At 48.6% G+C, this 15,559-nt stretch overlaps 1 protein-coding gene across 1 annotated transcript in view; it reads left to right on the top strand.

The window, feature by feature from the left end:
- Positions 1–15,559, top strand: part of LOC136633614 (myeloid cell surface antigen CD33-like) — a 51,627-nt gene that overhangs the window by 24,121 nt on the left and 11,947 nt on the right. The window contains exons 4-5 of the mRNA XM_066609372.1: positions 3,909–3,944; positions 7,380–7,452. Of these exons, the coding sequence (XP_066465469.1) occupies positions 3,909–3,944; positions 7,380–7,452 (109 nt within the window). The remainder of the gene's footprint in view (positions 1–3,908; positions 3,945–7,379; positions 7,453–15,559) is intronic.

Here is a 15,559-nt window from a genome sequence, read left to right as displayed (position 1 = left end):
GAGACAGCTGTGACAGTGAGCAGAGGAAAGATAAGAGAGAGAGCTGAGAAGAAGAGAGGCAGATAAAGAGCTTAATATATGTAAATATGAAGAGAGATGGAGAAAAGAAATTCAGAGTAAGCTTCAGTATATAAACATGTTAGACACAAGAATCTTGATTGTTGCAAATTGTATATCATTTGGTGTTCACTGTGTGGGTTAAAGAGAATTACCTCATCTCCCAGTCTAATTGAATAATAACACAGTGTTTACTACAAGTTAGGCTTCTTTCCCGCAAGCGTATATCGGCGGGCCAATATACGCTGTGATCTGATGCATTGGATTCCAATGCATCAGATCACATGGCCGTATTCCTGTGATGTAAAAGTGCCCGGCTGACCAATATAGCGCCGGGTGTTTTTAACGTCAGGCCCAAAAGATGGTCCTGGAACTAACTTTTGGGCTTGAATATGTTGGCTGCTGCATGGGCTCCTATGGGAGCCCATGACAACGGCTGGAGGTGGGAGGGAATTTAGCAGTGTGACTGCCAAACTCCCTCCCTCTGCTCTCCTCCTCACTCGCTGTTTGCAATGGGAGGGGGCGGAGATAAGCGTCACCCTATCGCACCTCCTCCCATTGCTGGCTATGGACAAGGGGCAGGGCTGGGGGTGGAGCTAGGCTCCACCCGCCCCTTATCCGCAGCCATAAATGAGAGGAGGCAGGGCGGCGTTTAGCTCTGCCCCATCTCGCCCCCTCCCATTGCAATGTGCGAGCAGGGAGGAGAGTAGAGGTGAGCCTGCGAGGGGGAGGGAGGGGAAAGGGGCAATGGCATGGTACCCTCGACATATATGCACAAACATTAGATCTGTGCACCTGTTCAGGAGCGTTAACGCCACAGATGGTAGCGTATATTGGCTGACCATGAAAACGGCGGCCGATATATGCTCATGGGATTTAAGCTTTAAGCAAAATATCTGGCTCTGTGTATTATTCAGCACCTCACTAATCGCTACTACTACTACTACACATATACGTAAAACAAGTTAAACTGCTAGAATTAAAGTGGATCTTTACTCTTTACTTTTTACAACCTGCTGGTCTTAACATTGACTATAATCCTACCCCTATCAACTGAAGTATTTGTTATGTTCATGTACATTGCTGGATGGTGGTTTTACGAATATGTTTTTATTACAATCAGTGTGTTCTCAATAAAGGAGGTACGATAAGCAGTATATTCACCCAATTGTTCACTGTCTTGTGTGCCCTTTGGTTTTTTAATTCATAAGTGAGGTGGATGTATTGGTAAGCTTATGCTTACTTTGTCCAATCTGTTGGGACTGGTACATCTCTGATGTGATATGTGTATTTTTACACAACACATTGGGTGTAGTCCCTGTTTATTGTAATATACCTCCAGTTGGTATTGAGATATTTGCATTTTCTTAGTATGCAATATCTGAGTGGAGCGATTCATTGGTAATCCCAGTCTATCTTTAATATTTAAATTTCCGATTAAAATTTTACTCATTATTTACCATACTTGAAGTAGATGTAGGATCCTATAGATATGTTTATTAGAGGAAAAGGCAGGCAATCTTCCTAAGTATCAGGATTGGTGATCAAATGCTGGTGGGTTGCCATGGCTAACGACACGCTAGGTCTCTATACTGCCACACCACACAAGCTTTGCTCGATGGGTGCTACTAGGAAACTGCTGACGATGGATCAAGAGATTTTGGAGGTGCGGTGTGGCAGTCTCGCGATACCAATGACTTTGCATATGCGCAGATTTATCCTGGACCTACGTGATGTGACGCCCGCTGGTGACACTGTTACTGGGCATTGTGAAGCACCTACTGATGACGGAGTGCACTGGATGACCACATGTCAGACACAGGTGATGGAGGTTTACACCTGTGCCGATATTCGCTCTATAGCTGTATATCCATATATGGTTCTGCTATATCCACGTGACCAGATGTCTCCAATTCTCCTTGATTGAGAGGTATAAGGGGTGTGTACTAAGTTGGCTACTGTGATTGGTGTGGGGTAACGCATAGATTGTAGCACAGCTCATGTGATTTTATGCTTAACAAAGGCTCACTTAGGGCCGAAATGTCGCTTTTGCTTTTATGGAGACATAATAAAGAAGGCACTTTATGGTGCTATTTGCCTTTTAAGAATTCCTGGCATGCTGCTCCATCTTTATTTGTCTGCATAGCCCTTTAAGGTCATATGGACAGTGGTTGCCTCCATAATACAGCATCTTTATTCGTCAGTTGTATTTTATTTCAAGGGATAACTTGCAATTCTGGTACAATCCCTTCAATGTAGCATCATGCCCTGGCATCATTTATGATTTGAATGGAGTACAGACCTTTAAAACTATAAGAAATTGATACACATCGTATATTAGAAAACTATGGAACTGTTCATTATTACAATCATTTTATATTGTGGAAACCAGCATTCTCCTATAATCTGACATAAATATAAGCACTATTTGTGATTTACTAGTAAGCATCTTAAAAGAAGTCAAAAATCTGAAATATAAGATGAAGTGATGCGAAAGCAAGTGGGGTTGTACACTTCTGTATGGCCATATTAATGCACTTTGTAATATACATCGTGCATTAAATATGAGCCATACAGAAGTTATTCACTTACCCACTCCGTTGCTGGCGTCCCTGTCTCCATGGCTCCATCTAATTTCAGCGTCTAATCGCCCGATTAGACAGGCTTGCGCAGAAGGGTCTTCTCCCTTCTGGTCGGTCTGGGCACGAGCTGCGTTCTGGCTCCGCCCCCTTCTACGCGTCATCGCGTAGCTCCGCCCCATCACGTGTGCCGATTCCAGCCAATCAGGAGGCTGGAATCGGCAATGGACCGCACAGAGCCCATGGTGCACCATGGGAGAAGACCCGCGGTGCACCATGGGAGAAAACCGTGGTGCATCATTGGGAAAGGACCGGCGGCCATCTTTAAAAGAAGAAAAGAAGATGCTGCGCAAACTGGGAAGGAGGTAAGCGATTTTTTTTTTAAAATTACAAATGGTATTCATTTTAACGGGGCAGAATGCGGGGGTAGGTTGAAAAAAAAATTGCATTTCGCCACGACACAACCCCTTTAAGGTCTTAGATAAGCAGAGATTCAGAATATAATTCTTAGTAAAGGAGTTGCTTTCAGCTATAAGCAGTGCTTGTCTACAGGCTACGTCTGTTAAAGGGGTTGTCCCGCGAAACAAAGTTGGGGTATACACTTCTGTATGGCCATATTAATGCACTTTGTAATATACATCGTGCATTAATTATGAGCCATACAGAAGTTATTCACTTACCTGCTCCGTTGCTGGCGTCCCCGTCTCCATGGTGCCGTCTAATTTTCAGTGTCTAATCGCCCGATTAGACGCGCTTGCGCAGTCCGGTCTTCTCCCTTCTGAATGGGGCCGCTCGTGCCAGAGAGGTGCTCCTCGTAGCTCCGCCCCGTCACGTGTGCCGATTCCAGCCAATCAGGAGGCTGGAATCGGCAATGGAACGCACAGAGCCCACGGTGCACCATGGGAGAAGACCTGCGGTCCACCGAGGGTGAAGATCCCGGCGGCCATCTTCACAAGGTAAGTAAGAAGTCACCGGAGCGCGGGGATTCGGGTAAGTACTATCCGTTTTTTTTTTTTTTAAACCCCTGCATCGGGTTTGTCTCGCGCCGAACGGGGGGGCTATTGAAAAAAAACAAAAAACCGTTTCGGCGCGGGACAACCCCTTTAATGCCACTGAGTCCTATTTAAGGCAGTTAGGTTAAGCACAGGAACAGAAGAAGCACTGTTTCTGGAAAAAAATACCTGAGACAAATACTTTATTTTATCAACTTTTTTAAATTCTGCACAGATTACATTATTTCATGTGTATAATGAGATTTCTCTACCTTTCCAGATAATCCAGAGCCCACAGCTGCACAGAAGAGTGGTGGTAAGAGTTTATTCTTCATTACTTTGCTTACCGTGTTTTTCATTTTGTCCATTTTACATGATCACTTCTCCTACTTTCCTTCTTCCCAATTGCCTCCTTCATTTTTTCCCCCATTCTTTTCCTTCTTCAATTTTCCTTCATTCCTTCCTCCTCTGTCTTCTCGTTTAGTACTTTCTCCTTCTCTTTCCATTTACCTTCTTTCTTATTTGCCTCATTTCATTCTCTCCTTTTCAACGTCCTCCTTTGTCTCCTCCTTTGCTTTCTCTTCTTTCTCCTCCTTCTCTCTTTCCCTTCCTCTACATTTTCATTCTGTTTCCAATCTTCCTTCTTCTCCCCAATTTATTACCCTCTTCTTGTCACGGTGCAACACATGCCGACTCTATCTGGATGCAGGCAAAGGTTTGGCATGACATCACAGCATCAGCAGTGGATTGCGTTATGCACCAGCCGGCTCTTGTGCGGTGGCATCTTGCTCCTGACACTGTGGGAGAAATGTCTCCTCATCTGAAGTGGTGATGATAGGCTGTCTGAGCTGTCTGTAGTCTAGGGAATCCAACAAAGTTCCAGAGGTGGGGTAGCCCTTTTTGGGGCTGTAGCCCAATTTTCAGGCAGTATTTAGAGTAGGGTGAGATCTTTATTCCCCTCCTGCAGTATTTCCACCAGTTCTGCCAGGACTACATCATCGGCTCACTACCAGGGGTGTAACTAAAGGCCTAAGGGCCCAAGTGCAAAAGTTCAGCTCAGGGCATCCCTTTCCTCCATAACCATACCCAAAACGCGCTGCCCAATGCGTATCTAAAGGCCCCAATGCAAAATCTGTAACAGGGCCCCAACTATAATGCTTTATTCATTGTACTGGGCTCCCTATATGGAGAAGAAAGGCCTGGGTGCAGCCGCATCCTCTGAATCCCATAGAGTTCCCTCCCTGGTCACTACCCTTCTCCTGTGTCCTGCACATCTCCCAGTCTGTCCGTCCACTTGTTAAGTAAGTAGGTTGGTTGTTGTGTAAGGAATGGATCAGATGTGACAACTCTTCATTATCCTTCTCTCTTTTTCCTCCTCCTTTTCATTCTCCTCCCCTATTTCCTCTATTTTTTCCTTTTCTCTTTCTCCTTGTTTATCTCTTCTCCTTTCTTCTTCTTTTCCCCTTTTCTGTGTCTGGCTTCTCTCCTTTTACCTCGCTAATCTCTCTAATCCAGTTAGAAGTTCTCCTGTGACAGACCCTCCAGTATACTGAACGTCTAAGAAAAAGCAGTCACAGACTATATCATGTGATTCCTTTCTAATCTGCAGAATGGTTGAGAAGGATCATGTGACACACCATGTGACTTCATAGAATGAGGAAGATCTCTCTTTTCTGACCCTGATTGGCACTTTGTGATCCTGCTCAGCGGGTGTAACTGTATCCACTATTATCGCTGTATTGGGGTATACCACCCATGTCTTTATTTCTTTGGCTCTGTCTCATGGTAAAATGACTTCCTGGACCTGGACAAAGATGAAAGTACTGGTATGCATCAATAGTCTTAAGACCTATTTAGACGCAACGATCATTGCTCAAAATTCGCTGAAAGTGTAGCAATTGAGTGATAATTAGAGATGAGCGAGCATACTCGTCCAAGCTTGATGCTCGTTCGAGTATTAGGGTGCTCGAGATGCTCGTTACTCGAGACGAGCACCACGCGGTACTCGTCTCGATTAAACGAGCACTGACCATTGAATTCAATGGAGCCGGCAATACAGCCAGCTCCATTGAAAGCAATGGCCTGCTGGCGAGCGCGGGATGAATTGTCGGGAAGGGATTAAATAAATAAGCCCTTCCCTGCAATTCATCCAGAAATGTGTAAAAATAAAATATATATATACTCACCTTGTCCCGGCAGAGTGATGTTAGCCCATTGAATTCAATGAAGCCGACAATACAGCCGGCTACATTAAAAGCAATGGGCTGCCGGCAATCGCGGGATGAATTGTTGGGAAGGGGTGTGTGACTGCTGCCTCTGATTGGCTCAGCGGGACCAATCAGATGAGAGGCAGCAGTCACACACCCATTCATAAATTCATGAATGGGTGTGTGAGTGGAATCTGCCTCTGATTGGTCAGGCTGTGACCAATTAGAGGCAGCTCATTCAGCAGGCGGGGATTTTAAATCCCCGGCTGCTGAATACTACTCACAGCTGTTCAGAGAAGTTCAGGAGGACTGCCGCTGGCCGCGCTGAACTCCGTCTGCCGGGACCAGGTGAGTATATATATATTTTTTATTTTTACACATTTCTGGATGAATTGCAGGGAAGGGCTTATATATTTAACCCCTTCCTGACAATTCATCCCGCGATCGCCGGCAGCCCATTGCTTTCAGTGGAGCCAGCTGTATTGCCGGCTCCATTGAATTCAATGGGCTAACATCGTTCTGCCGGGACAAGGTGAGTATATTTTTTTTTAATTTTTACACATTTCTGGATGAATTGCAGGGAAGGGCTTATATATTTAAGCCCTTCCCGACAATTCATCCCGCGATCACCGGCAGCCCATTGCTTTCAATGGAGCCAGCTGTATTGCCGGCTCCATTGAATTCAATGGGCTAACATCGTTCTTCTCTGCCACAGCTGTTACAGCTGTGGCAGAGGAGAACGATCTTTATGCTGACAGTGCGGGGGGGGGGGGTCTCACTCTTGCCACTATTGTGGCTTAATAGTCGGACCTGGGAACTTGAGATGCAGCCCAACATGTAGCCCCTCACCTGCCCTATCCGTTGCTGTGTCGTTCCCATCACTTTCTTGAATTTCCCAGGTTTTCACAAATGAAAACCTTAGCGAGCATCGGCGATATACAAAAATGCTCGAGTCGCCCATTGACTTCAATGGGGTTCGGAAACGAACTCTCGAGCATCACTGAAAGTTTGACTCGAGTAACGAGCACCCGAGCATTTTGGTGCTCGCTCATCTCTAGTGATAATCTTTATGTGTAAACGCATTGTTTGGTAGTTCGCTAATCGTTTGGTTTTAATGAAAATCGCTCAGTCATTTAACGATTTTTACCTCACATGTCATTCAAACAAACTATCGTTCAATTATCGTTTATCGTTCGTTTTCCAACGATAATCGGTACGTTTAAACCATCGTCTTTAAAGCAAAGCCATCGCTCACTTTCAACATTTAATGAATTTTAAGCGATGATCGTTGCATCTAAATGGGCCTTTAGACACTACACAACTGCTCTGATTGACCAGTGCTGTCCACATGAGCAGTGCTGGCCAGTCAGACCTGTAAGTAGTTTCTTAGACTATCAATGCATACTATGCACAGTGCAGCCATCTTTGTTTATCCAGTCCTGAAGGGTCATATTAAATGTTTTAATAGAACTGAACCAAAATAATATTAGTAATTTAATAAACCTTTAATATTTTTTCTTCCACAAATAAAATTTCATACCAAGATATAGCAATTGGATTCGTATGTGGAATAGGCATCACAATTTTAATCCTTCTGCTTTACAAACTAACTACAAGGTAAGTGTTGATTGGCTGTAATAATCCTGGAAGTGTACACTTCTATAATACGAAACTGTAGAAACATGACATATACAGGCATCATGAATAGAGATGAGCGAACACCAAAATGTTCGGGTGTTCGTTATTCGTAACGAACTTCCCGTGATGCTCGAGGGTTCGTTTCGAACAACGAACCCCATTGAAGTCAATGGGCGACCAGAACATTTTTGTATTTCGCCGATGCTCGCTAAGGTTTTCATGTGTGAAAATCTGGGCAATTCAGGAAAGTGATGGGAATGACACAGTGACGGATAGGGCAGGCGAGGGGCTACATGTTGGGCTGCATCCTAAGTTCACAGGTCCCACTATTAAGCCACAATAGCGGCAAGAGTGGGCCCCCCCTCCCAACAACTTTTACTTCTGAAAACCGCTCATTAGCATGGCATACCTTTGCTAAGCACCACACTACCTCCAACAAAGCACAATCACTGCCTGCATGACACTCCACTGCCACTTCTCCTGAGTTACATGCTGCCCAACCGCACCCCCTCCCCCCCACAGCGCACACCAAACTGTCCCTGCGCAGCCTTCAGCTGCCCTCATGCCACACCACCCTCATGTCTATTTAGAAGTGCGTCTGCCACGACGAGGGACCGCAGGCACACACTGCACAGGGTTGGCACGGCTAGGTAGCGACCCTCTTTAATAGGGGCGGGGCGATAGCCCACAATGCTGTACAGAAGCAATGAGAAATACAATCCTGTGCCACCGCCATCAGGAGCTGCACACGTGGGCATAGCAATGGGGAACCTATGTGCCACACACTATTCATTCTGTCAAGGTGTCTGCATGCCCCAGTCAGACTGGTTATATGCACCTTAACAGTAACCGCGTTGGTGGTAATGTGGTGGTGACTGCGGACCTAGTACCACGGTTGTATTTTGTTGGTTTTCGGAATGTGGCCAGGATTAAGTGGGCCGTGGCGGGGGGATGGTGGGGGGGCTCTCTTGTAGTGTCGGTAAAGGTGAAATTCTTGGACTGCCGCCAGACGAACCAATGCAAAGGCATTTGCCAACAATGTTTTCCCTGTTGGAGGAGGAGGGGGATGTTTTTGAGGCACTACGTGTCCTCTCCACGTGTCCGTGGTTATATGCACCTTAACAGTAACCGCGTTGGTGGTAATGTGGTGGTGACTGCGGACCTAGTACCACGGTTGTATTTTGTTGGTTTTCGGAATGTGGCCAGGATTAAGTGGGCCGTGGCGGGGGGATGGTGGGGGGGCTCTCTTGTAGTGTCGGTAAAGGTGAAATTCTTGGACTGCCGCCAGACGAACCAATGCAAAGGCATTTGCCAACAATGTTTTCCCTGTTGGAGGAGGAGGGGGATGTTTTTGAGGCACTACGTGTCCTCTCCACGTGTCCGTGGTTATATGCACCTTAACAGTAACCGCGTTGGTGGTAATGTGGTGGTGACTGCGGACCTAGTACCACGGTTGTATTTTGTTGGTTTTCGGAATGTGGCCAGGATTAAGTGGGCCGTGGCGGGGGGATGGTGGGGGGGCTCTCTTGTAGTGTCGGTAAAGGTGAAATTCTTGGACTGCCGCCAGACGAACCAATGCAAAGGCATTTGCCAACAATGTTTTCCCTGTTGGAGGAGGAGGGGGATGTTTTTGAGGCACTACGTGTCCTCTCCACGTGTCCGTTCCATGTAAGCAATAGTAGCACTCAAGACAGGCCCCAGTAACAATTCTGAAGCAGCAGTATAGCGGGAGCGCAGTCTTCGTTCCATGTAAGCAATAGTAGCACTCAAGACAGGCCCCAGTAACAATTCTGAAGCAGCAGTATAGCGGGAGCGCAGTCTTCGTTCCATGTAAGCAATAGTAGCACTCAAGACAGGCCCCAGTAACAATTCTGAAGCAGCAGTATAGCGGGAGCGCAGTCTTCGTTCCATGTAAGCAATAGTAGCACTCAAGACAGGCCCCAGTAACAATTCTGAAGCAGCAGTATAGCGGGAGCGCAGTCTTCGTTCCATGTAAGCAATAGTAGCACTCAAGACAGGCCCCAGTAACAATTCTGAAGCAGCAGTATAGCGGGAGCGCAGTCTTCGTTCCATGTAAGCAATAGTAGCACTCAAGACAGGCCCCAGTAACAATTCTGAAGCAGCAGTATAGCGGGAGCGCAGTCTTCGTTCCATGTAAGCAATAGTAGCACTCAAGACAGGCCCCAGTAACAATTCTGAAGCAGCAGTATAGCGGGAGCGCAGTCTTCGTTCCATGTAAGCAATAGTAGCACTCAAGACAGGCCCCAGTAACAATTCTGAAGCAGCAGTATAGCGGGAGCGCAGTCTTCGTTCCATTTCAGTAGCCTTAGTATAGCCAAGGCACAAGTGACATTTATGTAGCTAAACTGTAGGCCAACCCCACACACCTTTCTGTACCATGAGTGCAGGCGAAGAACATAGAAATTACTATGATTACACTGTAGGTGAGGGCCCCAAAAAATTGGTGTACCAACAGTACTAATGTACCTCAGTAAAAATTGGCCATGCCCAACCAAGATGGCAGGTGAATCGCTTTGGTTAATGTGGCTTAAGTGGTAACTAGGCCTGGAGGCAGCCCAGTGTAACGAAAAATTGGTTCAAGTTAAAGTTCCAACGCTTTTAAGCTAATTGAAACTTATAAAAATTGTTCTGAAAAATTATTTGAGTGAGCCTTGTGGCCCTAAGAAAAATTGCCCGTTCAGCGTGATTACGTGAGGTTTCAGGAGGAGGAGCAGGAGGAGGAGGAGGAGGAATATTAGACACAGATTGATGAAGCACAAATGTCCCCGTTTTGGATGGTGAGAGAGAACGTAGCTTCCATCCGCGGGTGCAGCCTACGTATTGCTTACGTATCGCTGCTGTCCGCTGGTGGAGAACAGAAGTCTGGCGAAATCCAGCCTTTGTTCATCTTGATGAGTGTTAGCCTGTCGGCACTGTCGGTTGACAAGCGGCTACGCTTATCGGTGATGATTCCCCCAGCCGCACTAAACACCCTCTCCGACAACACGCTAGCCGCAGGACAAGCAAGCACCTCAAGGGCATACAGGGCTAGTTCAGGCCACGTGTCCAGCTTCGACACCCAGTAGTTGTAGGGGGCAGAGGCGTCACCAAGGATGGTCGTGCGATCCGCTACGTACTCCCTCACCATCCTTTTGCAGTGCTCCCGCCGACTCAGCCGTGACTGGGGAGCGGTGACACAGTCTTGGTGGGGAGCCATAAAGCTGGCCAGGCCCTTAAAGACTGTTGCACTGCCTGGGATGTACATGCTGCTCGATCTACGCACATCCCCTGCAACATGGCCCTCGGAACTGCGCCTTCTGCCACTAGCGCTGTCGGCTGGGAATTTTACCATCAGCTTGTCCGCAAGGGTCCTGTGGTATAGCAACACTCTCGAACCCCTTTCCTCTTCGGGAATCAGAGTGGGCAGGTTCTCCTTATACCGTGGATCGAGCAGTGTGTACACCCAGTAATCCGTAGTGGCCAGAATGCGTGCAACGCGAGGGTCACGAGAAAGGCATCCTAACATGAAGTCAGCCATGTGTGCCAGGGTACCTGTACGCAACACATGGCTGTCTTCACTAGGAAGATCACTTTCAGGATCCTCCTCCTCCTCCTCCTCCTCAGGCCATACACGCTGAAAGGATGACAGGCAATCAGCCGGTGTACCGTCAGCAGCGGGCCAAGCTGTCTCTTCCCCCTCCTCCTCATCCTCCTCATGCTCCTCCTCCTCCTCCTGTACGCGCTGAGAAATAGACAGGAGGGTGCCCTGACTATCCAGCGGCATACTGTCTTCCCCCGCCCCCGTTTCCGAGCGCAAAGCAGCTGCCTTTATGGTTTGCAGGGAATTTCTCAAGATGCATAGCAGAGGAATGGTGACGCTAATGATTGTAGCATCGCCGCTCACCACCTGGGTAGACTCCTCAAAATTACCAAGGACATGGCAGATGTCTGCCAACCAGGCCCACTCTTCTGAAAGGAATTGAGGAGGCTGACTCCCACTGCGCCGCCCATGTTGGAGTTGGTATTCGACTATAGCTCTACGCTGTTCATAGAGCCTGGCCAACATGTGGAGCGTAGAGTTCCACCGTGTGGGCACGTCGCACAGCAGTCGGTGCACTGGCAGCTTAAAGTGATGTTGCAGGGTGCGCAGGGTGGCAGCGTCCGTGTGGGACTTGCGGAAATGTGCGCAGAGCCGGCGCGCCTTTACGAGCAGGTCTGACAAGCGTGGGTAGCTTTTCAGAAACCGCTGAACCACCAAATTAAAGACGTGGGCCAGGCATGGCACGTGCGTGAGGCTGCCGAGCTGCAGAGCCGCCACCAGGTTACGGCCGTTGTCACACACGACCATGCCCGGTTGGAGGCTCAGCGGCGCAAGCCAGCGGTCGGTCTGCTGTGTCAGACCCTGCAGCAGTTCGTGGGCCGTGTGCCTCTTATCGCCTAAGCTGAGTAGTTTCAGCACGGCCTGCTGACGCTTGCCCACCGCTGTGCTGCCACACCGCGCGACACCGACTGCTGGCGACATGCTGCTGCTAACACATCTTGATTGTGAGACAGAGGAGGAGGAGGAGGAGGAGGGTGCTTTAGTGGAGGAAGCATACACCTCCGCAGATACCACCACCGAGCTGGGGCCCGCAATTCTGGGGGTGGGTAGGACGTGAGCGGTCCCAGGCTCTGACTCTGTCCCAGCCTCCACTAAATTCACCCAATGTGCCGTCAGGGAGATGTAGTGGCCCTGCCCGCCTGTGCTTGTCCACGTGTCCGTAGTTAAGTGGACCGTGGCAGTAACCGCGTTGGTGAGGGCGCGCACAATGTTGCGGGAGACGTGGTCGTGCAGGGCTGGGACGGCACATCGGGAAAAGTAGTGGCGACTGGGAACTGAGTAGCGCGGGGCCGCCGCCTCCATGATACTTTTGAAGGACTCCGTTTCCACAACCCTATACGGCAGCATCTCAAGGCTGATGAATTTTGCGATGCGGACGGTTAACGTTTGAGCGTGCGGGTGCGTGGCGGCGTACTTGCGCTTGCGCTCGAACACTTGCGCAAGCGACGGCTGAACGGTGCGCTGAACTACACTGCTGGATGGGGCCGAGGACAGCGGAGATGAGGGTGTGGGTGCAGGCCATGAGGCGGTAGTGCCTGTGTCCTGAGAGGGGGGTTGCATCTCAGTGGCAGGTTGGGGCACAGGGGGAGAGGCAGGGGTGCAAACCGGAGGCGGTGAACGGCCTTTGTCCCACCTTGCGGGGTGCTTGGCCATCATATGTCTGCGCATGGTGGTGGTGGTGAGGCTGTTGGTGTTGGCTCCCCGGCTGAGCTTTGCGCGACAAAGGTTGCACACCACTGTTCGTCGGTCGTCAGGCGTCTCTGTGAAAAACTGCCAGACCTTAGAGCACCTCGGCCTCCGCAGGGTGGCATGGCGCGAGGGGGCGCTTTGGGAAACACTTGGTGGATTATTCGGTCTGGCCCTGCCTCTACCCCTGGCCACTGCACTGCCTCTTGCAACCTGCCCTGCTGATGCCCTTGACTCCCCCTCTGAAGACCTGTCCTCCTGAGTAAGCGTTGCACACCAGGTGGGGTCAGTCACCTCATCGTCCTGCTGCTCTTCCTCCGAATCCTCTGTGCGCTGCTCCCTGGGACTTACTGCCCTTACTACTACCTCACTGCAAGACAACTGTGTCTGATCGTCATCGTCCTCCTCACCCACAGAAAGTCGTTGAGACAGTTGGCGGAAGTCCCCAGCCTCTTCCCCCGGACCCCGGGAACTTTCGAATGGTTGGGCATCAGTGACGATAAACTCCTCTGGTGGGAGAGGAACCGCTGCTGCCCAATCTAAGCAGGGGCCCGAGAACAGTTCCTGGGAGTGTTCCCGCTCCTGAGCAGGTGTCATTGTAGTGGAGTGAGGAGGCTGGGAGGAAGGAGGAGCAGCAGACAGAGGATTCGGATTGGCAGCAGTGGACGGCGCAGAACTGCGGGTAGACGATAGGTTGCTCGAAGCACTTTCTGCCATCCAGGACAGGACCTGCTCACACTGCTCATTTTCTAATAACCGTCTCCCGCGTGGACCCATTAATTGGGCGATGAATGTGGGGACGCCAGAAACGTGCCTCTCTCCTAATCGCGCAGCAGACAGCTGCGACACACCTGGATCAGGAGCTTGGCCTGTGCCCACACCCTCACTTGGCCCTCCGCGTCCTCGGCCACGTCCACGTCCACGTCCTCTAGGCTTACCCCTACCCCTCAGCATGCTGTATTACCAGTGATTAGATTTCCCAGGCAGGAAATAAATTGGCGCAAGACTGCAGGCCAAATATAATTTTTGCCCTTTTTGGAAAACGAAAGGCCCCACTGCCTCTAGTGAATGAATTATCTAAGTTTAATAACTGTGCTGTGTCCCTGCTTATGTGTCACAGAACGTGAGGGTAGCAGAGTTATTAACTGTGGCAGAGCAGGTATTTTTTTTTCCCAATTAAGGAAAGCAAATGGCGAAGCCAGCAGTAAAGCGTAGCTGGGTGCGTATGATTTAGCAATGTTTTTCACGCAGCTCACACGTCTCCACAGGCGTAAGGACGGACACAGGCTGGACAAATAGATTTCTTTTCAGTTTTTTCCCACCAACAGGCAGCACTGCGTATATTCAATGAACCTGAGAAGTTTAATAACTGTGCTGTGTCCCTGCTTATGTGTCACAGAACGTGAGGGTAGCAGAGTTATTATAACTCTTGGAGAGCAGGTATTTTTTTTCCCAATTAAGGAAAGCAAATGGCGAACCCAGCAGTAAAGCGTAGCTGGCTGCGTATGATTTAGCAATGTTTTTCACGCAGCTCACACGTCTCCACAGGCGTAAGGACGGACACAGGCTGGACAAATAGATTTCTTTTCAGTTTTTTCCCACCAACAGGCAGCACTGCGTATATTCAATGAACCTGAGAAGTTTAATAACTGTGCTGTGTCCCTGCTTATGTGTCACAGAACGTGAGGGTAGCAGAGTTATTAACTGTGGCAGAGCAGGTATTTTTTTTCCCAATTAAGGAAAGCAAATGGCGAAGCCAGCAGTAAAGCGTAGCTGGGTGCGTATGATTTAGCAATGTTTTTCACGCAGCTCACACGTCTCCACAGGCGTAAGGACGGACACAGGCTGGACAAATAGATTTCTTTTCAGTTTTTTCCCACCAACAGGCAGCACTGCGTATATTCAATGAACCTGAGAAGTTTAATAACTGTGCTGTGTCCCTGCTTATGTGTCACAGAACGTGAGGGTAGCAGAGTTATTAACTGTGGCAGAGCAGGTATTTTTTTTCCCAATTAAGGAAAGCAAATGGCGAAGCCAGCAGTAAAGCGTAGCTGGGTGCGTATGATTTAGCAATGTTTTTCACGCAGCTCACACGTCTCCACAGGCGTAAGGACGGACACAGGCTGGACAAATAGATTTCTTTTCAGTTTTTTCCCACCAACAGGCAGCACTGCGTATATTCAATGAACCTGAGAAGTTTAATAACTGTGCTGTGTCCCTGCTTATGTGTCACAGAACGTGAGGGTAGCAGAGTTATTATAACTCTTGGAGAGCAGGTATTTTTTTTCCCAATTAAGGAAAGCAAATGGCGAACCCAGCAGTAAAGCGTAGCTGGCTGCGTATGATTTAGCAATGTTTTTCACGCAGCTCACACGTCTCCACAGGCGTAAGGACGGACACAGGCTGGACAAATAGATTTCTTTTCAGTTTTTTCCCACCAACAGGCAGCACTGCGTATATTCAATGAACCTGAGAAGTTTAATAACTGTGCTGTGTCCCTGCTTATGTGTCACAGAACGTGAGGGTAGCAGAGTTATTATAACTCTTGGAGAGCAGGTATTTTTTTTCCCAATTAAGGAAAGCAAATGGCGAACCCAGCAGTAAAGCGTAGCTGGCTGCGTATGATTTAGCAATGTTTTTCACGCAGCTCACACGTCTCCACAGGCGTAAGGACGGACACAGGCTGGACAAATAGATTTCTTTTCAGTTTTTTCCCACCAACAGGCAGCACTGCGTATATTCTATGAATAATAACTGTGTTGTGGCCCTGCCTATACAATTCTTTCCCTGCAGTATCAA

The sequence above is a fragment of the Eleutherodactylus coqui genome, chromosome 6 (genome assembly GCF_035609145.1).
Source record: "Eleutherodactylus coqui strain aEleCoq1 chromosome 6, aEleCoq1.hap1, whole genome shotgun sequence".
NCBI lineage: Eukaryota > Metazoa > Chordata > Amphibia > Anura > Eleutherodactylidae > Eleutherodactylus > Eleutherodactylus coqui.
This window is presented reverse-complemented; position numbering and strand designations above follow the sequence as displayed.